Below are 26,218 nucleotides of genomic sequence, written 5' to 3'. Positions count from 1 at the left end.
AGAGTGGAAGATACATCGGATTATGTCCCCATAGCCAGAGACAGATAATATCATTTGCAAGACCTCTAGACCAGTGGTTCTCAACCTGTGGATCCCCAAGTGCATGTCTTTCAAAACACATGCCTTTTGATATGTTATAAATTACGGATCAATTTTTAATATGGTGTTTTAAAGAGATGGTGTTTGTTATCTTTAATCTGTTGTTCCCTGCCTCAATTCATCGGGAGAGACAGAAAATAAATATTATAATTAAATGCTACATTGTGAAAAATTCTATGAATGGGTCAGCGTATAGTAGCAGCGCCAACACTGTATCATCTGTTCAGACAAAATGTTCACTTGAGGCATACAAGTTATCACAGTTTCACCCATATCAAATGTTTCTTGTGAGGACAAAACTGAATAAATCTTATTTACATTTCCCTAAATTTCCTTGGGAGAAAACTGGGAATAAATGACAGGCTATTAATTTTCCTTTTCCCTGCCTCATCTCTTCTAATATTTTCCTTAAAGGCTGAGGCAGAGAAGTAATTTTTGTGTATTTTTAAAACAACCTTTCAGCTTTTACAGCAAATTCTCATATTACTAATGTGAAGGCTCTTACTTTCAGAAAAACAACACTATGACACAATGTAAAGTATTATTCTTTCAAAAACAGAAACAAACCCAATGTGCATTAATACTATATAAATGCAATATTTAAAAAATCATTCTAGAATGTAACACAAAGTCCTGAATCACATATTCCCCATTTTATAAGGAAAATAACAGTGACAAGTGTTGTGGAGCTGAGACACAACTTGATACATTATATTCAAGCTTTGAGTAAATCTTACAAGGAAGATACTATCTCCTCCCTGCAAGCCATACTTACTTCCAGCATGATTGAAACAGAAATGCTATCAGAAATGCATCCAGGATCCATACCAAAAGACATCAGTTTTAAACATATTGGATTTGGGTGGTGATAGGAGAAAAATGTGCCAAGCCTTCGTGGCAATTTGGGACATCATTTGGCAAAAAATGGCTATAATTTTTTTAAAAAAAAACAATGGAAAAGGTCTATAATTTGAGGGGATATTAAACAGAGTCCTGGGAGAAGCAATTTTCTCACTCTCAGAAAAGGGTGTTCAAATGGCTGACTCAACATTCAAACATGTTGAGAACCAGAAAGTAACTTTGATCTAGACCAGGGCTTCTTAAACTTTTTCCACTTGTGCCCCTTTTCAGCCCAAGAAATTTTTATGTCATCCAAGTATATGAAATAGTTATCAGAATCAAACATTTACTGATAATAAACCAGCATTTGCAAGGCTTGCTAAACAAGCTGATTTTCCCTTATTGTGGAGTACAGCTGAAGCATTTTCTGCAGAAACCACTGTAAATGGCCAGCTGTCAGGGGTGCTTTGAATGCAATTCTCCTGCTTCTTGGCAGGGGGGTTGGACTGGATGGCACATGAAGTCTCTTCCAACTCTATGATTCTTTAAATACGGCACACTGTTGCTAACAGGTTTGTATAACTGGGTGGCATTCAGAAATGGATACCTATTACCAAATGTTGTGTGACCCTAAGCTAAGGAGTCAGGACCCATAGTTTAAAAAGCTATGATCTAAACAATAGTCTACACTTCCATTCAGAAATCCCTATTATACATTTGTTTTACGCAACAATACATAAAAACTTGGATGGGAGACTGCCAAAGAATACTAGGTGCTCTAGGCTATATTCAAAGGCAGGAACTGGCAAAACCACCTCTGAGTATTCCTTGCCTAGGAAAACCCTATCAAGTTAATGGGGATCACTATAAGTCGACAGGTGACTCAAAAGCACATACACACACATACAAGCTACACTGTAAAGGAAACTAGGCCACACTAAGATACAGATAAAAATTGGCAGCCCATAAACCAGGCAGATCTGAAGTGCAAAAAAACAAATTTTATGTAGTTCATTAGCTCCATAAAGTTACAAACCTACGAGTTACTGGAAAATGTGTCTCTGCAATGTTTTGATGAACATACTTGCATGTACATGAGATTTCCATTTATGTATTATGTTTTTATTATTGTCTTAGTTTTTGTATTGTGTTTTATTTTCTGTTAGGTATTTGAGATTGCCATTTATGTATTATGTTTATTGTTTGCTTTGTTTTTTGTACTATGTTTTATTTTCTGTAAGTCGCCCCAAGTCCAGTTTGGAGAAGGGGCTGGATATAAATAAAGTTTATTATTATATTACTACATGTGTATATGGGTAGATCCAATAATTTTTTTAAAAAAAAACCACATTGAGAGCTTCTCCATACACCAGGGAAAAATTCTTATCCACACTATATTTTCCTGATCGATTTAGACACCACATTCACCTCCTGAACATCACCCACCACATGCACATTGTGACGACTTCATATTAAGCAGCCACACACGTCCCCTGGATGAACTCACCTCAATGTGAGCTTGTTGCTGCAAAACTAATCTCATTTATACAATTGATGGCCACATAGCAGGGACAACTTGGCTTTCTGTTCTTCTTGTCATACATGCAAACATCTGTATTTCTGATCAAGTCACCTTTAATGATCCTATTTTTTAAACATGTGCTAATAATAGTATACTGATCTGTGAGTATTTGCATACATGCCCCTTCTTTAAATCAATACAGGCAGTCTCCAAGTTATGAACAAATTAAGTTCTGTAGGTTTGTTCTTAAATTGGATTACATGTAAGTCGAACGAGGTACATTTTTAAGTGTAACTCCAGGCTATATATACATATGTATATTTAGCTTTGGATAGCATAAGGAAAAGTTAACATCCCTGGGGTGTTTGTTTTGCTATCTGTACTCCTGTTCAGGAGATTTCACCTCACTTTCTGTCCCCGTGATCTTTAGATTTTGAAAAATGTGGCTTGTTCTGGAAACAAGGATTGGTGATAAAGATTCAGTGGAGACACCTTTTCCCTATGATAACTTTTTTAGGAGTGAATTTCCCTTCCAAGGGGTAGATGTCTCTCACTTATTGTCTCAATCCATTCTTAACTAGGAGTTGTTTGTAAGCTGGATGTTTGTAACTTGGGGACTGCCTTTATTGGTGGCAAATTTAAAATTCAATTGTGATCAAACCCACTTCTTGGAAGGGAATGATCATGTGACCTGTTGGCCCTGGCCACCTCCCATCAATTAGTTCAGGGCACACATAACTCCTCCCTCAGCTCCAATGCAAAACCACTTGTTGAGAATGAGCACACAGAGAGAGACCTTGAATATCTGTGGATCTTTGGCCGGAATGCAGGATAAATGCCAACCTTTCTTTAAAGAGCCAAACAACTGGTTGGGATTTGTATTGTAATGAATGCCATGTGCCAGGACAGTGGTGAATATGAATACAATTTTTTCCATATAGACAATCCCAGACCTCACAACCTCTGAGGATGCCTGCTAAAGATGTGGATGAAACATCAAGAGAGGATACTTCTGGAGCATGGCCATACAGCTCAGAAAACTCACAGCAACCCAGTGATTCCAGACATGAAAGCCTTCAACGACCCCAGAATCGTGCATTGACATCTACTCTTGATTCTCATACTTTCGCCCTCTTTAAGGTATTGCCTTGACTTATTCTGAGCACACCACCACTAGTGGCTTTACACAGCTCTCCATTACCCAGGCATGTTTTTGTCAGTGTGCCAAATACTCGCCTTTCATTTTGACTGTGGGGGAGTTGGGTCCGGCCGACTGCTTCCGCCATCCTCTCCAATTCTGGCAAAGGCTCTCTGCCTCCGAAATGAAGGAACAAAGGGAGTCTTCCTCAAAGCGGTCGGAGTCTTCGAATGAGAATCTTTCCCCGTCCTCCCACTCCGCAAACATGAGTTCCATCACATCCACAAACACCGGGGAAGGAAAAAGGCAGGCCTTCTCTCTGTCGGAGACACAGTGGCAGGACTCCAGGACAAAGTGTGTTCTCAACCCGTCAGGCCCAGTCGCTCAATCCATCTCCAGCGCAATGGAGCAACCAAAAGTGAGGTGGAATTAGAAGCATGAATCTGATAGGAAGTCCACACAACTCTCCAAAGCCAGCCAGTCTTCCTGAGGAGACAGGCAGAAGGGTGAAAATGCATAGACTACAGGGCTCCCATGTGGAGAGCCAGGTTTCACCTCAGGGAAACCCAAAGGCAAGCGAAGGGGCAACAGCTCCAGTGCCTCTCAAGCGCCATTATTGGGCAAGCAGAGCGGGAGACTCTGTGCTGAGGGGATGCCGAGGAGGTCCCTTCCGCCGTGGAGGGACAGCCCGGAGCAGAACTTGGCTGGAAAGACCCGGAGCGGCGGCGGCGGCACAAGCTGTTGCTCTGCCTGGAAGACGAAGAAGAGGCTGAAGGGAGGGAACTGCAAGGGAGGAGGCGGCGGAGGAGGAGAAGAAGGGGCAGGGCTCTGCAGCGGGAGCCAAAGGGAAGGGGCTGCAAGGCCAGCCGTCGAAGGCCCCTGCCGCCCGGGCCCAGCGCCTGGGGCCCCTCAGAGCCCGCTTCCCTTCGAGGGCCAAGGAGAGGCCTGGCCTGGCCTAGCCTGCCGCCCGAGAGAGGCCGCCTCCTGCCCTCAGCCGCCGCCGAGAGGACTCTAAAATGGCCCCCCGCGCGAGACGAGCCTCCCTTCCTTCCTTCCCTCCCTCCTTCTCAGGGAAGAAGAAGCCTCTCCTCTCCTCCCCTTCGCCAGCTGAAGCTCCCTTCCGGTCGCGCAGCTTCCGGCTTCCGCCAAAGCGGGCCATAGAGGTGGGATGTTGAGTGGCAAGCGCGGGGGGTGGGGGCTGCGGGAACCCTAGAAGTAGAAAGTGTAGAGGTATACAACCATCACGTTAGACAACTTGAAAGTCCCTGAGCACACTCAGAAGGGGACTGGGCAGACCAAAAGACAACCCGGCAAAATGGCACTACTTAGAAGAATCCTCCACCTTGTGCGACTGTATGCCTGCCTTATGCACAGAGGACGAACTGTGTTGCTGTGAGATTTCAGGCTATATGGCCATGTTTTAGAAGCATTATCTCCTGAAGTTTCGCCCACATCTATGCAGGCATATCATACCAAAACTGACTGGCACAACCTGGGGATCACAACCAGACACAGTGAAGACATCTGCCCTTGCGCTATGCTACTCTGCTGCTGAGTATGGATGCCCAGTGTGGAACACATCTCACCACACTAAAACAGTGGATGTGGCTCTTAAGGAAACATGCCGCATTATCACGAGGGTCTGCGCCCTACACCGCTGGAGAAATTACACTGTCTAACCGGTATTGCACCACCTGACATCCGCCGGGAAGTAGCAGCCAATAGTGAAAGGACCAAGGCAGAGACATCTCCAGCTTATCCCTTGTTTAGGTATAAGCCAGCACGTCAACGACTTAAATCAAGACATAGTTTTCTAAGATCTACAGAGACACTCACTGGAACACCCCAGCAAGCGAGAGGCCAAAAGAGGCAGGCTCAAACCCAGAACCTCAATCAATGGCTGATACCAAATGAGAGACTCCCCCCAGGCACACAGAAAACTGGCCGACTTGGAAGGCGCTGAACAGACTGCGCTCTGGCACCCCAAGATGCAGAGCCAACCTTTAGAAACGGGGCTACAAAGTGGAATCCACAACATGCGAGTGTGGAGAGGAGCAAACCACTGACCACCTGCTGCAATGCACCCTGAGCCAGGCATGTAGCCGGGGGGGAGGGGGCTTGAGCCCCCCCCCCGAAATTCTGATCATGGTCCACGAGAAGGCCTTACTGGTGCATATATTTAAACTGTTATGTTTATTCATATCATGATCTGATCACGATACTCAATATATCCCATATGCATGGGGGTATTGGGGTAATGATACAAAAGGTTTGCTAGGGTAGACCCTATTTCACTCAGACTCAGCCCCCCCCCCGAAACTCACCCCCCCCCAAAGTCCCCCCTGAAAAAAACTCAGCCCCCCCCCCTCCCGAATCGAAATCCTGGGTAAGGGCCTGCCCTGAGCCCTGCTACATGCACAATGGAGGACCCTCTTGCAGCAACACCAGAGGCACTCCAAGTGGCCGGATACTGGTCAAAGGACATTTAATCAATTACCAGGCTTACAAACTTTGTGTTTTGTCTGTCTGTCTGCTTGTTTGATTGATTGATTGATTGATTGATTGATGGTTAAAAAATACAATGCAAATGTGTGGTCTGCCCCTGACATGATAAATAAATAAATCTATTAAAACATCTATTTCTGTTTTATTGACTATTTTAAAGCCTTTGACTGTGTGGATCATAATAAATTGTGGCACGTTCTTGGTGGTCTGGGCATACCAAATCACCTTGTCTCTCTCCTGAGGAATCTGTATAAGAACCAAGTAGCAACAGTAAGAACTGACCATGGAACAACAGACTGGTTCAAGATTGGGAAAGGCGTATGGCAGGGTTGTATACTCTCACCCAACCTATTCAACTTGTATGCAGAACACATCATGCAATATGCGGGGCTTGAGGAATGCAAGGCTGGGGTGAAAATTGCTGGAAGAAACACTAACAACCTTAGATATGCAGATGACACCACTTTGATGGCCGAAAGCGAGGAGGAGCTGAAGAGCCTTCTAATCAAGTTGAAAGAAGAAAGCACAAAAGCTGGGTTGCAGTTAAACATTAAGAAAAAACAAGATTATGGCAACAAGAATGATTGACAACTGGGAAATAGAGGGAGAAAACGTGGAGGCAGTGAAAGACTGCAAAGATTACTGCAGACGCAGACTGCAGCCAGGAAATCTGGAGACGCTTACTTCTTGGGAGGAGAGCAATGACCAATCTTGATAAAATAGTGAGGAATAGAGACATCACACTGGCAACAAAGATCCGCATAGTAAAAGAAATGGTATTCCCCATAGTCACCTATGGATGTGAGAGCTGGACCTTAGGGAAAGCTGAGCAAAGGAAGATAGATGCTTTTGAATTATGGTGTTGGAGGAAAGTTCTGAGAGTGCCTTGGACAGCGAGAAGATTCAACCAGTCCATACTTCAGGAAATAAAGCCCGACTGCTCATTGGAGGGAAGAATAGTAGAGGCAAAGATGAAGTGCTTTGGCCACATCATGTGAAGAAAGGAAAACTTAGAGAAGACAATGATGCTGGGGAAAATGGAAAGAAAAAGGAAGAGGGGCCGACCAAGGGCAAGATGGATGGATGGGATCCCTGAAGTGACTGGATTGACCTTGAAGGAGCTGGGGGTGGTGACGACCGACAGAGAGCTCTGGCGTGGGCTGGTCCATGAAGTCACGAAGAGTCGGAAATGACTGAACGAATGAACAACAACATGGCCATGTTTCAGAAGCATTATCTCCTGAAGTTTCGCCCACATCTGTGGCAGGCTGCTTCCTGCTTGGGGGAATCCTTTGTTTGGAGGTGCTACCTGGCCCTGATTGATTATTGTCTGGAATTCCCCTATTTCTGAGTTTTGTTTTTTATTTATTGTCATGATTTTAGAGGTTTTTTTAAATACTGGTAGCCAGATTTCGTTCATTTTATGGTTTCCTCCTTCCTGTTGAAATTGTCCACATGCTTGTGGATTTCAATGGCTTCTCCATGTCAGACTACACAGAGAAACCATTGAAATCCACAAGCATGTGGACAATTTCAACAAAAAGGAGGAAACAATGAAAATGAACAAAATCTGGCTACCAGTATTTTAAAAAACTCTAAAATCATAACAGTAAATCTCAGACAGACCCCTACATTGGCAGTCTTCAGAAAGAATCTGAAAACCTGGCTGTTCCGATGTGCCTTTTCAGATTAGGAACCTCCAGCACCAAGTCCTAGAAGCACTTTAGTAGAACCAAGATCACTGCACACTGCACTTATATTATAATCCTACATTCCTCCCACCACATCAGCACTTTTAATCCTGTACCCCTACTCTGGCCGGCCCAGTTTTAATAGTGTCTTGTTGTATTGTTACTGTTATTGTTTTCTGCTTAACTGTTTTTAATTTGCTTTTGGTATTGTATTGTTGTATTGTGTTTTGGGGCTTCGGGAGATGCTAGCGGGGTACAAATAAAGTTATAATAATAATAAATAAATAAATAAATAAATAAAGACAGGAGAGCTCCAGACAAGAAACAATCAGGGCCAGCTACCACCTCCCAACAAAGGATCCCCGAGCAGGAAGCAGCCAGGCTTTGAAGCTGCAAGGCCATGTTAGACTACACAGAGAAGCCACTGACTTCTTTCTTGAGTTAACTTGCATCACTCTATGCAGTGCCAAATAATGTAGTTCTTAGCTGTGGAGCAATGAATTGTGAGCTAGAAATAAGTCATTGCTGTCATTGTTTAAAGTAATAGACACCCAAACCGTTCCTTTATGCTCATTATTGCCACAGCTATTTCTGCAGCTGGATTATTTTTACGGTTTAGACAACCTCTTAAACCACTGGTTCTCAACCTGGGATTCCCAGATATTTTTGGCCTTCAACTCGCAGAAATCCTAACAGCTGGTAAACTGGCTGGGATTTCTGGGAGTTGTAGGCCAAAAACATTTGGGGACCCCAGGTTGGGAACTACTGTCTTAAGCTCTCGACTAGTGATTCTTATTAACTCCACTAATAAATGATTTGGAAATTATCCTAAAGTACTTTGTGTATTGGAATAATATTTTGGATATGTTACAACCTTGTCTCAGAAAAAGTTGTTATACTACCCAAAGCAATATCTGTAACATTGTTCTTGTTTGGTGGATGAAACCTGAGTTAGCACTAGCAACCTTGAAGACTGCACTTTGATACAGAAGTGGAACAGCTATTGTGAGGCTGCTTAAAAATCCTAAGTGTCTCCTATCAGTTTCATCGATTACTGAATGGTTCAGTAAAAATATCCACTTTAGGTTTAATTTATAATTGTTGCTTTTAAGCATGAGCACCACTAATTCGCTGCTATGCTACCTGAGCTGGATTTGTTTGGGATGAAAACAGAACATAAAACAATATTTTTGTGTAATGTTTGTTTTATTTACACAGGTAGAACATACATAGAACATAGAGGTATATCAGCTTTTCAAGGCTTATGAGCATTTCATGGAAACACAGGATCCCAATTACTTATTTATAAATAATAATAATAACAATAACAATCAGAAGAATAATACATTTTATTTATTACCTGCCTCTCTTGATGACTCCACTTTATATTCCACTTTTTTCTATGGGATCTGACATATTGTATAACATTTTAAAACCAGAATACAAGTAATATCTATTTATTTAAAAAATTACATTACTGTTTAAAAAACACAAGTTTAAAATAGCATCAAAAGATGCTTAAGAGACAATAAAATAAAAAGACACCCCCCCCCCCCCCCATAAAAAGCTCTGTCTGCCACAGCATTCGAAAATCAAATGCTTCATGAAATAAGGTGGTCTTTATCTGCTGGTGAAAAGACAGCAGGAAGCTGGCTGACCAACTCTCTCAGGGAAAGTAGTTTCATATCTTGGGAGCCACCACGGAGAAGGCTCTTTCCCATCTCCATTCCTAATGTGCCTGAGATGATGGGACCAAGAGAAAGCAGATCTCAGAAACTTGGCAGCTCGTATAGATATGGTTTTTCAAACAGCCAGGACCCAAGCCTGTCTCTTTACCAAATTATCTCTTCATCATTGTCTTTTTTTCACAAAGTTCTTTCCCATTTTTGAACCCTAACATCCTCAGAGCAAGTAACAATGGCAATAGGAGACAAACACACTACATCACGAATATAATAAATAACACAGTTCACATATTGTAAACTTTGGACAGTATCGCTAGTTTTAAAAGGTATTTGTTTTGCATATTTTCTGTTCACAGGGAAATTATTGGATGCACCTCAACCAGATTCCATTGTATGCTGAGAAAACATACCAACTGCCATGAACTGCTAATTGACTAAGCCAAATTAGAAGGGAAAGAAATAGACTGTAGAAGAATACAGGCGATATTTTTAATTCAGACACTGGAGAAAAGAAAGTATGTTATATATCAAATTGTTAAGTCAGCATAGGGTAGAAGAGTTAACAGCTCCCAAATGAAGGTGAAGATGAAGACAAGAATGGATATGGGTTGTGATGTTTCTTCCCACCAAAATCTATGTCTCTACATACACTTTGTTTCTGCTCCCAGTGTTTTGTTTCTAAAATCATACTTGTCATCCTTCATGTCAAACTCTGCCATAACGAACTAAAACATTCTTTCTGTCATGATGACAGACCCCAAGCTATTCATGAGCATGTTTTGCTTGGTTCCCAAAAGTGGTTGGTTATCATTATTGTTATTTTCTTGCAATGCGTAATTTCTAAGAGCTTTGGATCAAAGATAAGTTTATGGTGTGAAGGAAAGATGCTATTCTTAGGCAAAAAACACACAATTGTGTTTTGCTTTGTTTTGTGAAAAGGTGGAGAATATAAAAAATATAAAAAAGCCCTAAACGGTTCCGGCCCAAAATACCTTGCAGACCGCATCTCGGCCTATGAGCCCACGAGGGCCTTGAGATCATCCGGGGAGGCCCTTCTCTCGGTCCCGCCTGCCTCACAGGCTCGTCTGGCGGGGACGAGGGAACGGGCCTTCTCGGTGGTGGCCCCCCGGCTGTGGAACGCCCTCCCTGCTGAAGTTAGACAGGCGCCCTCCTTGATGGCCTTTCGTAGGGGCCTGAAAACATGGCTCTTCGAGCAGGCCTTCAGCTGAGTGTATTGAATGACAATGGAATGAACTATGACTACGAATTCTGCCTATGACCCCAGGACTTGACGAAGCGGATTTTTAGTATAAGTATATGTTATGTTGTATTGTCTGGTTGGTATCGTCTCGAGTCACTGTACACCGTCTTCCTTGTTGTTGTTCACCGCCCCGAGTCGCCCTCGGGCTGAGAGGGGCGGTCAATAAATGCAATAAATAAATAAATAAATAAATAAATAAAAAGTATCCAAGGAGTCCTCAGATCTACACATTGTCTTGAGTAACAGACTGAAGAAAAGAAATACGAATGTGGAAAGGATGAGATCAAACCAAGACAATATTGTGAGACTGAAAACAGTAGCTCATACCTGGCATCACATTTACAATTTATACTACTACACTGCAAAACTTGAGTTTTCCAACACACAGGTCATCAAAATTGATATATTTTCCATCTGCCTTGGACTCCCTTTGATACCTTCCAATGTCCACACTCTGGAGATGGTGGCCGTAACTATGGTAACTGAAATCAACCATCACAGTGAACCAAGGACAACACAAAAATGAACAATATGTTTAAAAAACAGACAATTGTTTGAAAACCCACTTCAAGGTTTCTGATTGCAAATCATGGCTTGTAAGCTCTGACATGTCAGCCTATAGCTAAGCTTCTAAGCAGATACTCCTTGTGCCTGCATAGAAAGAAATTGGAAAATGGAACATGAATAGAGATGGGTGGCCATCATATAAAATCTAGTATACGAGGGTTGAATGAAAAGAAATGCTTCCACCTTCGTAAATCCTCAACAGATGGTAGTACTGGTATGTGGCAGGTACTGGCTTGTTCAGTAGACTCTCCTCTACAGTTCCATTTTGGCAGAAATCCTTAGCATTGAACAGTTGTGTTGTTAAAGTGCAAAGTATGGAACCCTGCGCAGACAGTTGGTCAATGTGACTTAAGCAATGTGCAGTCATTGAATTCTTGACAGCAGAAGGTGTCACCCCAAAGGAGATCCATCAGAGAATGCAAGCTGTTTATGGTGATTGTGTTGATGTGAGTACTGTGTGACATTGGGTGAGTAAGTTTAAAGATGTTGAGGTGAGAACATCTGACTTGAGTGACAGACAAAGAGTTGGATGTCCTGTGACAGCAACCGAGTTTCACAAGCAAAAGGTTGACAGATTGATTCAGAATAATCGTCATATCAATCAGAGAGAAATTTCAAGCATAATTTGCATTTCACAAGGACATGTGGGTCACATTATTGCTTTGCTTGGCTATCTGAAGATCTGTGCACAATGAGTTGCGAAAACAGAGTGTTGACTTCTTTGGTGACGGCTTCAGAAAACTTGTTCATTGTTGGCAGAAATGTATCCAATTGTCTGGTGATTATGTGGAAAAGTGAATAGTGGGAGTTAAAGAGCACATTCTAAGATTATTTCTGCGTTTGATTTATTAAAATATTCCCATCCAAACCCAGGTAACGAAGGTGGGGGCATTACTTTTCATTCAACCCTCATAAATAGAATGAAGGAACCGGCAGAAAAAGCTATAATCTCAGTGGGAAAATCTGACAGCACAAATATGGTGAGAAATATTAGAAAGTGGTGATTCTATTGAAGAGGTGGTAACGTCACTACATCTCATTCAACCAGGTTTTCGTCTGAATATAAGGACATGAAGGATACAAATCTTAGAATTTCATTCACTCACTCTCTTTAGTAATCTGTTCACAGTGCACACCTACAAAGAAACCTGCCTTGAGTACCAGTGAACATAACAGACATACAAACAGAGAAAGAATGTACATCACTGATCACTGTTTTAGATTCTGCTTGCAAAATCCATGTTTGGGTTGAAATTCTCATATCAGTTTTGTCACCTTCTTGATCCAAGGCACAAATTTGCTGACTTTTGTGTAAACGCCAGGGGAATCTTTTCTCCCACATCCATACCCCCAGGAAGTGATCCCTAGAATTACCCAGTGTCCATTTGACCTTTGACACATCAGTGGTCCCCCACTGTCTCCCTGACAACTGTCCACACGGTTTCCTTCAGAGAGGTTTCCAGCACAAAGCATGCGATTGCTAAATTTCTTCCCATAGCGGGACTTGCACACTTCTCTTGGGAGAAGGGGCACTGAGCCCTGGAGTAATGTCCTTGAATATGATCTCCCTGAAACAGGAACAAAAGACAAGTAGTGTAGCTCAGTTAGCAGAACAACGGCAATTTAGGCAATACAAGTCTGCAAACTTAAAATGTAGGGGTTTTTTATTTTATTTTTTTAAGCCATCAAAGCTTCTACTTTCCCATAATGACTCTGCCCTCTTTATTCAGGAAAGAACTCTAAAATGCAACAATATTTCTAGGAGAATTCCTTTCCATTGAGGGTACGCAAACCCATCTACTCTTAGTTATTGAGTACTGATATTTTTAAACACTCAAATTGTTGGGATGTTTACGAATACCTGAATCAGATGTGAAGGAAGGTTTATTTCAATCAACTGCCAGATCTTCTAACCCACTGTTTCTCAACCTTCCTAATGCCGCAACCGCTTAATACAGTTCCTCATTTTGTGGTGACCACCAACAATAACATTATTTTCGTTGTTACTTCATAATTGTAATTCTGCTACTGTTATGAATCGTAATGTAAATATCTGATATGTAGGATGTATTTTCATTCAACGGACCAAATGTGGCACAAATACCCTATACACCCAAATTTGAATACTGGTGGGGTTGGAGGGGATGGATTTTGTGATTTGGGAGTTGTAGTTGATGGGATTTATAGTTCACCTATAATCAAAGAGTGTGTTTTGGTTTTACCTTATTGTAATATGCTGTTGGGCTTGGCCTCATGTAAGCCGTCCCGAGTCCCCATTGGGGAGATGGTGGCAGGGTATTAAATAAAGATTATTATTATTATTATTATTATTATTATTATTATTATTATTATTCTGAACCCCACCAACAATGGAGTTGAAACAAACTTGGCACACAGAATTTCCATGACCAACGGAAAATACTGGAGGGGTCTGGTGGCCATTGAACTTGAATTTGGGAGTTGTAATTCACCTACATCCAGAGCGCACTGTGGACTCAAACAATGATGGATCTGGACCAAACGGCATGAACATTCAATATGCCCAAAAGTGAAAATTGGTGGAGTTTGGGGAAAAGAGACTTGACATTTGGGAGTTGTCGTTGCTGGGATTTATATCACCTACAATCAAAGAGCATTCTGGACCCCACCAACAATGAATTGGGCTAAACTTCATACACAGAACCTCCATGATCAACAGAAAATATTGTGTTTTCTGATGGTCTTTGGTGACCCTTCTGACACCCTCTTGTGACCCCCCCCCAACCGGGGTCCCAACCCCCAAGTTGAGAAACATTGTTCTAACCAATAGCTGTCACAGTTTCAAAGAGTAAAGCTTTTTTTCTTTTGAATTAAAAGTCAAAAGAGCTGCTCCTTCTACAAATGAACTAATCTTATATTTAAATGTGTTATGGAATTTTAATATCTTAATGGTTATAGTAAGAGCCCTACAAAGCTAGATTTACCAAATTTGAAAAACACCCAATGTTTATTGCTTCCACCCACGTGAGAAATCATGGCACAATCCACATTTACCTGTGTCTCCCCAGCCAGATATGAAACATGCCCGCCTGTCTATAGCAGACTTCTCCTTCCTGCTGGGTAGGCAGACAGGACGGACGTGGTGATTGAAGGAAAGACACTTCTCCTCTTTGCCCTGAATTCTGACAAGGGCAATATCATTGTCATTGCTGCTGGACTGGTAATTCCTATGAAGGACAATCTTCTCCACAGGCAACTCTCTCTCGAATTCATCTCTCATACCAGTATGGTAGTCCCCCACACGAAGAAGGTAGCGCCGCACATCTACCCCAAACCTGGCCATGAGAGAGCAATCAACTGGTTATTTCACACCAGAGATACTGAATTTCAGTACAGTTACTTTCCTCCCTCTATTCTTCCATGCTGAGATTAAAGGCTCTTCCAGACAGGCCCTATATCTCAGGATCTGATCCCAAGTTTTCCACTTTAAATTGGATTATATGAGCCCACACTGCCAGATAATCAGGGATAAAAAGAAAACCTGGGATCAGATCCTGGGATATAGGGCCTATCTGAAAGGGCTCTTAGAGTGTAGGGTTGAGTTGGAGACTGTTATTTCCTAACCCAAAGTAGTACATAAACTACTTGCACTGTGTAAACAAAGAGAATTGTCATCTCTGTCGCTTTGTATTTACAAAACATGCATTTAAAGTAGACATTTTAGGTGAGTGCAATACACTAGATCGAGAGAGTTCCTCTTCAGTCAAAGGACAGCAAATAACAACCATCCCTCACTTAATGGCACTTTAAGCTACTCTCACATACAGATAGTTACCTTTTGAAGCAATGAGCTGCAGTCACCACCCAGCAGTTGCTGATAAGTGTTGCTCCACAAAGCAAACGTGCATCTCTGTGAAACCCCTTTAGACGTAATGAGACCTGCCATGGCCAGCCTCCTCTGAAAGAGAAAATAAGAAACGATGCAGGTTGCGCAATGGGTTAAACCCTTGTGCTGCTGAACTGCTAACGTGAAGGTTGGTAGTTCGAATCTGTGGGATGGGGTGAACTCTCACTAACAGCCCTAGCTCCTGCCAACCTAGAAGTTCAAAATCATGCAAAAGTGAGTAGATCAATAGGTACCGCTTTGGCAGGAAAAGGCAAAAAGAGTGGTCATGCTGGCCACACAACCAGGAGGTGTCTATGGACAATGCAGCCTCTTTGACTTGGAAATGGAGAAGAGCACATCTCTCAGAGCCGAAAATAAGCACCGCCTCCAGAACCAAAAATTAAAGGAGAAGTCTTTGCCTTTGTCTTTTGCACTCCAGACCAGGAAAAGCCCTCTGACTTTAAACACCACGCAGTTGGGTAGGAAAACAATCCCTTTATTGAAGATAATTAAAAAACAGTAAAGTAAAAGAAATAGGTAAATCCAATTAGGTAGGAAGATAAGCCAGAACAAAGTAGTCCAGGGTAATAGTCCATCAAAGTCCATGAAAAACAAAGACAAAAACTAATAAAATCCAAGAAACCAGGACACATGAATCTAAGGCATTAATATAAAACCATAGAATCCAAGAATCAAAACCATGAAACAAAGGCACTTAAGCACGAATCTTTCCGAGCAAAGCTTCCAAGAAACAAGGATGGGAACTTGACTTGATTCCAAATGATGCTTCATCTGACTTCATATTCTGTACTTGGGACTTTTATCTCCTCGTTAAGGTATGTCCTAAGCACTCAGAAATTAGTTTCGTTTTAGCTTTGAGTCTCTTATCTTTCTCTCTCTGAGCCTGGCAGAATACCAAAGCCACTGTTTGGCTCTTCTGTTTTGACTATTCTCCTCCCATCTATCTATTTGCTCATTAATTTCTGCAGCGGGGCCAGGTGCCGAGCTGTTTTCAACCATGGGAATTCTCTGGTAGTAATTCAGAGAGCACACCATCATCCCTACACCCTTCAGGGACATTCTCATGAGAAACTACACTTTGAACAGGGATCTCCTGGTCATTCTCTGCATCAATATCATTGACCAGACCATTGTCATCTTAAAACACATTGTCATCACTCCCCACATCTAAAGCACCCTGACCCTTAAACACAATCACGGCTGAGCTCCAACATTGTCTATGTATTTGTGTCATTGTATTTCATTGTGACAAGGCATTAAGTTTGCCTTTGTCTGTTTATATGCTGAAATATGCTCTGAGTCCCCTCAGGGAGAAGGGGAGAATATAAATAAAGGGTTATTATTATTGTTATTAAGAGGCAGACAGAATGGGAACCCTACCTTATGAAGGGTCACTACTAGATCCTGCCTCACCTTTTGCTACTTGACACGTTGTAAAAATAAGCTGACTGGATATGGTTTAGTGGGATTCTCCTAGATTAGAATAACATAAATTACATCAGTGCAAATATCCAGATTCTTCAGTGCTGATAGTTACCCTTGAAATCCACTCTTCAGTGCTAGATGCTGCACAGATATGAATAGCATATGTTGACAATAAGGAATTTTCTTCTGAAAATCATTAGAAATAGAGGCTGAGAGAAGGAAGCCAAGTTTCTTTGCTGTGAAATGGCCCACCAAATTTTCATTCAGCCCATCAATGCTTCCCGACAGTGTGAATATCTTGGTTTCTTTTTCCAGCGTGAACACAGATTTGGTCATGCATTTCTTCCCCACTTAAGAATTCAGCAAAAGTTTCAAGGTGCCTTATGATGTCTATTCCTAAGACGTCTTTGAAGTTTGTCACATATAATAAAATGTCACCCTTGTGTAACTGTGACAAGGCAGTCTCTGTCCAAGATGGGTCACATTACAATTGCTTTCTGTACTTGAGCAAAAAGAGACAGACCTGACTACACCTTAGGCTAGGGGTCCTCAAACTAAGACCCGAGGGCCAGATACAGCCCTTCTAGGTCATTTACCCGGCCCTTACTCAGGGTCAACCAAAGTCTGAAATGACTTGAAAGCACACAACAACAACAACAACAACAACAATCCTATCTCATCAGCCAAAAGCAGGCCCACACTTCCCATTGAAATACTAATAAGCTTATATTTGTTATTATTGTTCTTCATTTTAATTATTTTGTTTTTAAGTGGGTTTTTTTTTCACTACAAATAAGTTATGTACAGTGTACATAGGAATTTATTCATGCTTTTTTCAAATTATAATCCAGCCTTCCAACAGTTTGAGCGACTGTGATCTGGCCCTCTGTTTAAAAAGTTTGATTACCCCTGCCTTAGACCATCTAGGGCGCAAGTACTGAATCAATGTCTATAAGCCATTGCAGCCCAGTGGCTATTTTTCTGTAACCGTGGTTTCATCTCCCAATTAGCAGCTGGAAAAAGTAAATACAGCTGCAGAGCCCTTCTGCTTCACAGTGCCTGTTACCTGTTGCTCAGCTGAGCAGCCTAGTGGGGAAGGAATTTCCGCAAGACTGCCGGGAAACTTTGGAATGCTGTTGCAGCATGAGTCCTTAGTGTCCATTGAAATACAATGTTTTACCTTAAAGCAATGTTTCTCATAGAAATTCCAGCCAGCTTACAAGCTGTTAGATTGATTACATGCTGCAAGTTTTGTTTAACTTTGTAGTGTTTTTAAATGCATTTTAACTGTACCCTCGACTTGCTTCTGACATGATAAATAAATAAACCAGCTGTTAGGAATTGTGGGAGCTGAAGTCCAAAACATCTTGAGGAGCACAGCTTGAGAAACATTGCCTTAAAGAAATATACCTGTTTTCTGATATACCACAAGATATCATTGTATGTATATTTTCCAAATTACTTGGATGTATTTTTAGTAATTTAATTTTTCCAATTTTTAAAAGATTACACTGATAGCTGTTTAAGTTAGACAGATGTGTTTGAAAAGGTGTTGGGTGAGTAGAGGGATAGTTGGTCTAGCACAATTTTCAAGTGTTCTTTATGGCCGCACTTGGTTTGAAGGGAGTGCAACCCTTTTTAAAACCAACTGAACTCTAACTCGACCTATAGTAATAAGTATTTTGCCTGAGAGCCAGAAGATCCACTGCCAGTCAGTGCTGACAATACAAGGATACATGGACCACTTCAATGGTCCCTTCTATACTATATAATCCAGATTATCTGATTTGAAATGGATTACATGGTAGTGAAGACACATATAATATCTGGGCTGTGGTGGACAGGCTGTGGCGCAGTTAGCTGAGAGCTAGCTGCATTAAATCACTACTGACCGAGAGATCATGAGTTCGAAGCCAGCCCGGGTCAGAGTGAGCTTCTGGCCAGTTGTCTAGCTTGCTATCAACCTATGCAGCCCAAAAGACAGTTGAATCTGTCAAGTAGGAAATTTAGGTAACGCTTTATGTGGAGAGGCTAATTTAACTAATTTACAACACCATAAAAACTTCCAGGTGCGTGCAGAAGAATGAGGAAGTACTCCATCGAAGGACTCGGTGTCACAATGGATGGTGAAGTGGCAGCTCTCCCTGTGGCCAGAATCGAGCCGGAATCCAGCATAACCTCATGAAGCCAGGCACAGCTGGAATGTTAAATTGCCTCGGCATCTGTCTATATATGTTGTATGTCTAACTAGCATTGAATGTTTGCCATATATACATGCATTGTAACCTGCCCTGAGTCCCCTGCGGAGTGAGAAGGGCAGAATATAAGTACAGTAAATAAATAATAAATAAATATAATCCAGCTCAAAGCAGATAATCTGGGATCAGATCCTGGGATATAGGGCAGTGTAGAAGGGGCCACTGACTCAGTATAAGGCAGCTCTTATGTATCCACTTCTGCACAAATCTATTTCTTATGATGCTGTTGTAACTGCAGTTATGAGCAAGCACTGAACTCCGATTGAGTTCTGCTCAATTAACAGTATCTTCACTGGCACTTTGTAAAATATATCTTTAATTTGCTCATGCATTACACAGTTACGAGGAAGCTGACCTTTTGACAGACTCATTATGCATGGTTAGAGGAGATTAGAAATAATCGCCGGTAACCTTTTTGAATCAGTGTTAATTTTTAGTTTGGGATAATCAGGCAAACCACAGGAGAAATTGAGAGGTTAAATACATCACAATTAATTCTTTTCCATCATGCTAGAATGACAAGGAGCAGTCTTCCACCATCCAAGCACACAGTTCCATCTAACACAGTGTTGTCATCACCAGCTGATAGCAGCTCCCAGGGTACAAAGCAGAAATCCTTCCACCCTTATTACATCTCCTGCCATTTTTAGTGGAGATGCCAAGGACTCAACCCTAGGATCTTCCACATGAAACACATGGCCTCTCTACTGGGTGGCAGAAAACTAACTATGGCTGAATCTAGGAACTCTGTTCACCCCAGATTATCTGGCAATGTAGACTCATATAATCCAGTTCAAAGCAAATAATCTGAGGTCAGATCCTGGGATATTGGATAGTGTAGAAGGGGCCTATGATTACTTTGGAGTACTTAAGAAACTAGGAGACATTCCTCAATACATCATCCGTGCCCAAAAATAGAACCAGCTCTATTAGTACAGGAAGATGAATGGAGAATAGCAATGGGCATGTCATATCTAGAACCAGGTAAATCCAAATGGCCTCTTTCTCAGGCCCCTTCCACACTGCCCTTATGTCCCATGATCTGATCCCAGATTATCTGATTATGCCAGATTAAATGGCAGTGGAGACTCATATAATCCAATTTAAAGTAGATAATCTGGGATCAGATCCTGGGATATAGGGCAGTGTAGAAGGGGCCTCAGAGTTGTGCCTCTGCCTCTCCAGGAATATCCAGAATGAGCATATTTTTTGTTTCTGCTATTCTGTTTATTCTGGAGAAAAAGCATGTTAGCACTTCACACAGCCCAGAATTTCATATTCATCGTATAGACTTAAAGTGGCTTTATAACTGCTTTCCACCATCCAATAAAGAATGGTTTGCCACAACATTTCCCATCTTGTTAGCTCCATGCAGTCATGCCAGCCACATGACCTTGGAGGTGTCTATGGACAATGCCGGTTCTTCGGCTTAGAAATGGAGATGAGCACCACACCCCAGAGTCTGATACGACTGGACTTAATGTCAGGGGGAAACCTTTACCTTTACATTAGTCTCCCTCAGTTTCTAATTATTTTTAAATTAATTGGCCAGTGGTTTATATGAGCTACTTAGTAAAGTATAAGTAAACTAAGTAACCTCACTTGGTCCAACTTACAAATTATTTTTGATTAAATTCTAGTCTGATTTTGAATATTTGAAGACAATATAATAATTCTAGATCTCATTGTTGCTGTTGTGTGGCTTTCTGACCAATGGTGGCCCTAAAGCAAACCTATCACTGCGTTTTCTGGGGCTGAAAGTGTGAGTCTCAACCAAGGTCTCCCAATGGTTTCCATAGCCAAGCAAGGAACTGAATCCTCGTCTCCAAACCCACAACACCATGCTGGCTCTCTCCCATTTAGCATACTGTCATGATATTTGTTTCATACAGCTTCTGACCAAGTCCAGTTACAAAAAACTACTCATAAACCAACTATGAGAGGCTTCTGCATAAACAGAGGACAGCAAAGACCATTCTGCTTCTCTACCACGCAGGCAATGTTAATGCAAGGCAGCAAGAAAATCCCTAGCCTGCTTCTCTGAAGGGGGCAGCAATGCAATCTCTCGCAACCTTTGGTATTCAGGATAAAAGACATAATTCCCAAGATTTAGAGCAAGCAAAGGCAGTCAGATGCCTTTGCGGAGATAGAGTGGGATAATAATAATAATAATAATAATAATAATAATAATAATAAAAAACCTGCAAAGGTAGTGGAAAATGAACACGCAAAAATATTGTGGGACTTTCGAATCCAGACTGACAAGGTTTTGGAACACAATACACCAGACATCATAATTGTGGGAATTGACGAAAAACAAAAGGAAAAACTCAGCTGTTATCAAGACCTCAAAATTGAACTGCAAATGCTCTGGCATAAACCAGTACAGTTGGTCACAGTGGTAATTGGCACACTGGGTAATTGCCACAAGATCTCAGCTGGCATTTGGAAACAATAAACATTGACAAAATCACGATCTGTCAACTGCAAAAGGCCACCTTGTTTGGATCTGCGTGCATCATTTGAAAATACAACACATAGTCCTAGATGCTTGAGAAGTGTTCGACTTGTGATTTTGTGATACGAAATCCAGCATTTAGATCTCGTTTGCTGTGACATACTGTGTTTTTGTGTCAGTAAAATAATAATAATAATAATAATAATAATAATAATAATAATAATAATAAAGCATGTTATTTCTCCTAACATTCAAGGCATTCATATATTCAAAACCATTCTTCTTATGTTTATACTGCTGCTATATGGGGGAAAATGCATAGGAGCACAGCAGAGACTGGTGGCTTTCAGGGGGTTTATCTGCTTTCACATTCTTCTCAATAACAAATTTTCTCATGTCCAACAGATGCAAATGATGGGGGCAGGAGGAGCTGCTGTCTGGAAAAAAAGTGTGTGACAAACCATAGTTACAACTGCTCTGCTGTCCAGAGCAACAAGAGGCAAGCGTAATACCTGAAAGATTTGATTCCACCAATTATCCTTTTATTGCGGTGGTGAAGTGAGCGCAGTCCACACATTTCAAGCATTGAACCTGTCAAAAAAAAAAAACCAAAACAAAATCCAAAACAATTAAAAACACACCCTCACATAATTAAAGCCCTTCAACACCACTTTCTAGGACCAAAAAAACATGCTTACATTATTTTTTCCCTTAACTAGCAATTTTGAGGAGCCCCCGGTGGCACAGTGGGTTAAACCGCTGAGCTGCTAAACTGTTGACCAAAAGGTCGCAGGTTCGAATCCGGGGAGCAACATGAGCTTCCACTGTCAGCCCCAGCATCTGTCAACCTAGCAGTTCAAAAACATGCAAATGTGAGTAGATCAATAGGTACCGCTCTGGCAGGAAGGTAACGGTGCTCCATGCAGTCATGCCAGCCACATGACCTTGGAGGTGTCTACAGACAACATTGGCTCTATGGCTTAGAAATGGAGATGAGCACCAACCCCCAGAGTCGGGCACGACTAGACTTAATGTCAAGAGAAAACCTTTACCTAGCAATTTTGAAACTGAAACAAGAAAACTAATTAAAAAATCAGTCTTGTCTTTGAAATAGTTATTGTTGGTTCAAATTGTTATGTCCTTATTTTTAAGTGTAGGGGGAAAATTAGTTTTTAAACCATTGTACCACTAGACAATTGGTCCATCCAGCCCAGAGTTGTTTATCCTTATTGCTGGCTATGGTCCTTCACAATGTAAGGCAGAGACCCCTTTTTAACTGGACATACCAAGACCTGAACTTGGTACCTTCTGCTCTGAATGAATTCTGAGAAGTATATTTTCCAGCTCTGGTGGGTGTATTTGTTCATACATGCCTATTATTACAGATTCTATAATGCTTCTCTCTGAAAGTGATGATAACATTGGGAATGGTAGCTACCCAGCCTTCACCACCACAACCATTAAAATAAAGAAAATAAAAGAGAAAACCCTTAACTGTACTTCTGGCAACAAAATTCAGCCTATGCTTAGCTTTTCTTCTAAAAAAAAGCATAACTCTAATTATTACACAGTTAAGACAGGTTTTTAAGTGCATTGGCGCTTCATAATTATCAAAAACAAAATAAGTTCCGCAAAGTATTTCAACATGCGGAATCTGGGAAATCACATACATTTAATTAACTTGCATTTTTGTTTTATTAAAAAACCAGGTAAAACCAAATAGATACAGCTTTATTAAAACCACATAAACAGTCACTATTAGTTAAAAGCATTCCCAGCATCGTCAACTGCAATATTATAGTTTCAAAAGGAAGTCAGTGAGTGTTGGACTCCCATTGCCTCCATGTCTGGGCATAAGCTTAGTACAGAGATTTAAAAAAAATTGAATCAAGTGGTAGACTTTCCTACACTTATTTATGGTATAAAAGTGGTGTAAAGGGCAGGGCCTGGATCAGAGCCAAGCGGCATTTTGGGTGGATTCAGTTTGTTTATGGTTTATTTGCTTTCACAATTTAATGCAATGCGGTTATCTTGCCAAATGTTTCCCGGAAAGATCCCAGCTCTATTTGCCTTCCAATGTGTCATTTTCAGCACTGCAGTGTGAACGTGCTTTTTGTCCAGTGAAAGTTAAGTGTCTCCGGAAATAAACACTGTGCTACATTCCTCACATATCCCACATTAGAAAAGCCAGGTGCAAAATACCTGAATTTCTTGCCAGGTGGGTTTCCTTTGCCACATAGTCACAGATCACTCCAGCGTTGTTGCTGTGCCAGCAGTTGTGAATGCCATTTTCACGGAAGATGCATTCCCCCAAGGCATGCTCTGTGCCACTGCATCCCACACTGTCTAGATGGATAGGCACATGCTCTTTACCCAAATAAGCCACGGTTTTGGCTTTTGCCACTCCACTGCATGGAGAGAACAAGTTGAAAAAATCTCTTATTTTGTGTCAAAAGCATTACATAAATAAGTATAAAACTGATAAAAATTGAGGAAGCACAAGCGGTTAATAATTTTTGACCAAAAATGGGCAACAGCGATTGCATTGTCTGTATCTTTAAAATAATTATTCCGCTGTGCGTGAGGCAGGGCATTGTGGGCAAGCATACAGATGTGGAGTTGTTTGTTCTGCTCCACAGTCGCACAAGGCAGAAGATTCTTCTAGGTAGGCCGTCTGGCCAACCTTTTGATCTGCCCACTCCACTTCTGAGTCTGTTCAGGGACTTCCAAGTTGCCCATTCTTGAACTAAGGAAGAGCTTTCTACGTATACACCTCCAGGGCCGTAGCCAGAAAAAAAATTCGGGAGGGGGGGTTTGAAAATTTTGGGGGGGGGGAGTTAAACCTGCCTCCTAGCTCACGCTGAAGCAAAGAGCACAGCAGGGGGCAGAGCAGCCTTCAATAGCCTGCAGCTACGCCCCTGTCAACCACCTCCACCAAGTCTGGCCTCCATAATGAGAGCATTCAACACCCCCCTCCCCAACTTGGTTGCTTCACTACATTGGCTATTGCTGCAAGTAAAGACAGTGTGAATAAATTGTCAATATTTGCTTGAGATAATGCTTGCAGTTCTGGAGGAACTCTTAATTTTTTGCGTCCCATAGACTTAGCATGGGGATTTGGCTGACCAGTTAAAATTCATGAGTAAACCAGGTATTTTTTTTAACCTGAAAATTTTCGGGGGGGGGTGAACCCCTAAACCCCCTCCCCTGGATACAGGCCTGTACACCTCCCCAACAGGCCAAATCTAGGCCATAATATACCACTTGTGGAAAGCACAGCACACAGCATCTAAACTCCAGCAAACAATCCCTTGGAACTGGGAGATCATAAGCAAGAATGTACAAACACAAATACTTTAGCAGACTGAGGCATAATGAAGAGCCAGTCATTTTGTGTGAATGAACAATATGAGAACGCTAATGCTTTTGAATAGCTCCTTTAAATAGTGAATTCACATAATGAGGCATAATGGCTACCGTTTCAGCAAACATATTTGCTAAACACTGTACAGCACCAAAACAGTACAGTATACAATACCTAGAATTGAAAATCACACTCAAGTCTGAAGCTATCTCTGCAAATGAGAGACCAAAGAGAAAGACTTCAAATAGAGATAATTTGAATTATAAAAACAATGGAGTGATAATCTACCACTTTGGTCTACTACATTTTCTTCTTCAGGCATCTTTGATGAAAGTCAGTTGTTCAGCACAGATTTTAAATAGGCTATATCTTCCTATTTTGAACAGATGCTTGCAGTCAAATTACCTGTAACCCAGCTGCCTGCAAGCCACAGCTGCATCTCTATCGGTCCAGCCATCCCCACAGATGCCGCCCCACTGGCCATTCAGGAGAATCTCTATGCGCCCTTCTTTGGTGTGTTCCCCATCCACCAGCCGCAGAGGGAGTTCTGCCATTTGGAAGACATATTTGAAAATGACCTCAGAATGTGAGATGGAACAATGCAGTAACACTACTTCATGTGACTTCAGGTTTAGCAATCATCAGCAACTATAAGATCTATCAACTGAAAGGTTGCATGTTCAAAGCCCCGGGTTAGCGTGAGCGGCCGACCGTCAGCCATGCTAACTGGAATGAGGAAGTACTGACAGCTCTTCGTCATAGAGGATGGAACGACAGCACCCCCTGTGGCCTCGAGCCCAACCGTCCATGACATCGAAACAACACCTCCTTCTGTGCTGTCTGTCTGTGTACTGTCTATACAAATGGCATTCAATGTTTGCCATGTATGTGTACTTGTGATCCGCCCTGAGTCTCCTTTGGGGTGAGAAAGGCGGAATATAAATAAAGTGTTATTATTATTAGTAGTAGTAGTAGTAATTTACAAGTGGATGGGCTTAATTAAAATAATCTGGTGTAGAAGAACATTTTTGTTTGTTCATTTGTTTATACCCCACTATGGGACCTAAAGAAGCAAAACAAAAAACAAAAAACAAAAAAAAGTTACAAATGGGGGAGAGACAACAGGAAGTGAAAGAAATCTACTTCTAACAAGATAAATTCACCCCTAAAAGAACCTAACTTGTTTGTAACTTGGGGACTGCCTATAGAAAAAGTGATCATTCCTGCTCTCTGTGGCACCATCTCTTTATCCCCATCTCTGCCACTAATGTGCTGATTTCTTTCTCATCTCACCACTGTGACAGCCGTGGAGACATCCTAGATGCCTTAATTGTTCCCATATGAGACTTCATTCATCTTATATCCCCACCGTTGATTAACTCCTGATACCACAGAAATTTCCAGTACTTCCTATGTAGCATTCTATGAAGCTCAAGTGTATGACACAAAAATAACTGTGTTGTCGAAAGGCTCTCATGACCGCAAACACTGGGTTGCTGTGAGCTTTCCAGGCTGGATG

General features: G+C 41.6%; 2 protein-coding genes across 3 annotated transcripts in view; both read right to left on the bottom strand.

Annotated features, from left to right (window-relative positions):
- The window catches only part of ZSWIM8 (zinc finger SWIM-type containing 8), a 48,664-nt gene extending 43,944 nt beyond the window's left edge, over window positions 1–4,720 (bottom strand). For both annotated transcript variants that reach the window (XM_060769172.2, XM_060769173.2), the window contains exon 1: window positions 3,698–4,720. In XM_060769172.2, the coding sequence (XP_060625155.2) occupies window positions 3,698–3,875 (178 nt within the window). In that variant the 5' untranslated portion in view covers window positions 3,876–4,720. The remainder of the gene's footprint in view (window positions 1–3,697) is intronic.
- A 6,222-nt stretch (window positions 4,721–10,942) lies between these two features.
- Window positions 10,943–26,218, bottom strand: part of LOC132771312 (neurotrypsin-like) — a 35,742-nt gene continuing 20,466 nt past the window's right edge. The window contains exons 10-15 of the mRNA XM_060769174.2: window positions 25,105–25,246; window positions 23,538–23,743; window positions 21,848–21,926; window positions 15,123–15,245; window positions 14,342–14,622; window positions 10,943–12,876 (exon numbers count right to left, since the gene is read on the bottom strand). Coding sequence (XP_060625157.2) covers window positions 12,566–12,876; window positions 14,342–14,622; window positions 15,123–15,245; window positions 21,848–21,926; window positions 23,538–23,743; window positions 25,105–25,246 — 1,142 coding nt within the window. The 3' untranslated portion in view covers window positions 10,943–12,565. The remainder of the gene's footprint in view (window positions 12,877–14,341; window positions 14,623–15,122; window positions 15,246–21,847; window positions 21,927–23,537; window positions 23,744–25,104; window positions 25,247–26,218) is intronic.

The sequence above is a fragment of the Anolis sagrei genome, chromosome 3 (assembly GCF_037176765.1).
Source record: "Anolis sagrei isolate rAnoSag1 chromosome 3, rAnoSag1.mat, whole genome shotgun sequence".
Taxonomy (NCBI): domain Eukaryota; kingdom Metazoa; phylum Chordata; class Lepidosauria; order Squamata; family Dactyloidae; genus Anolis; species Anolis sagrei.
Note: the sequence above shows the minus strand (reverse complement) of the source record. Positions and strands in the feature narration are given on the sequence as shown.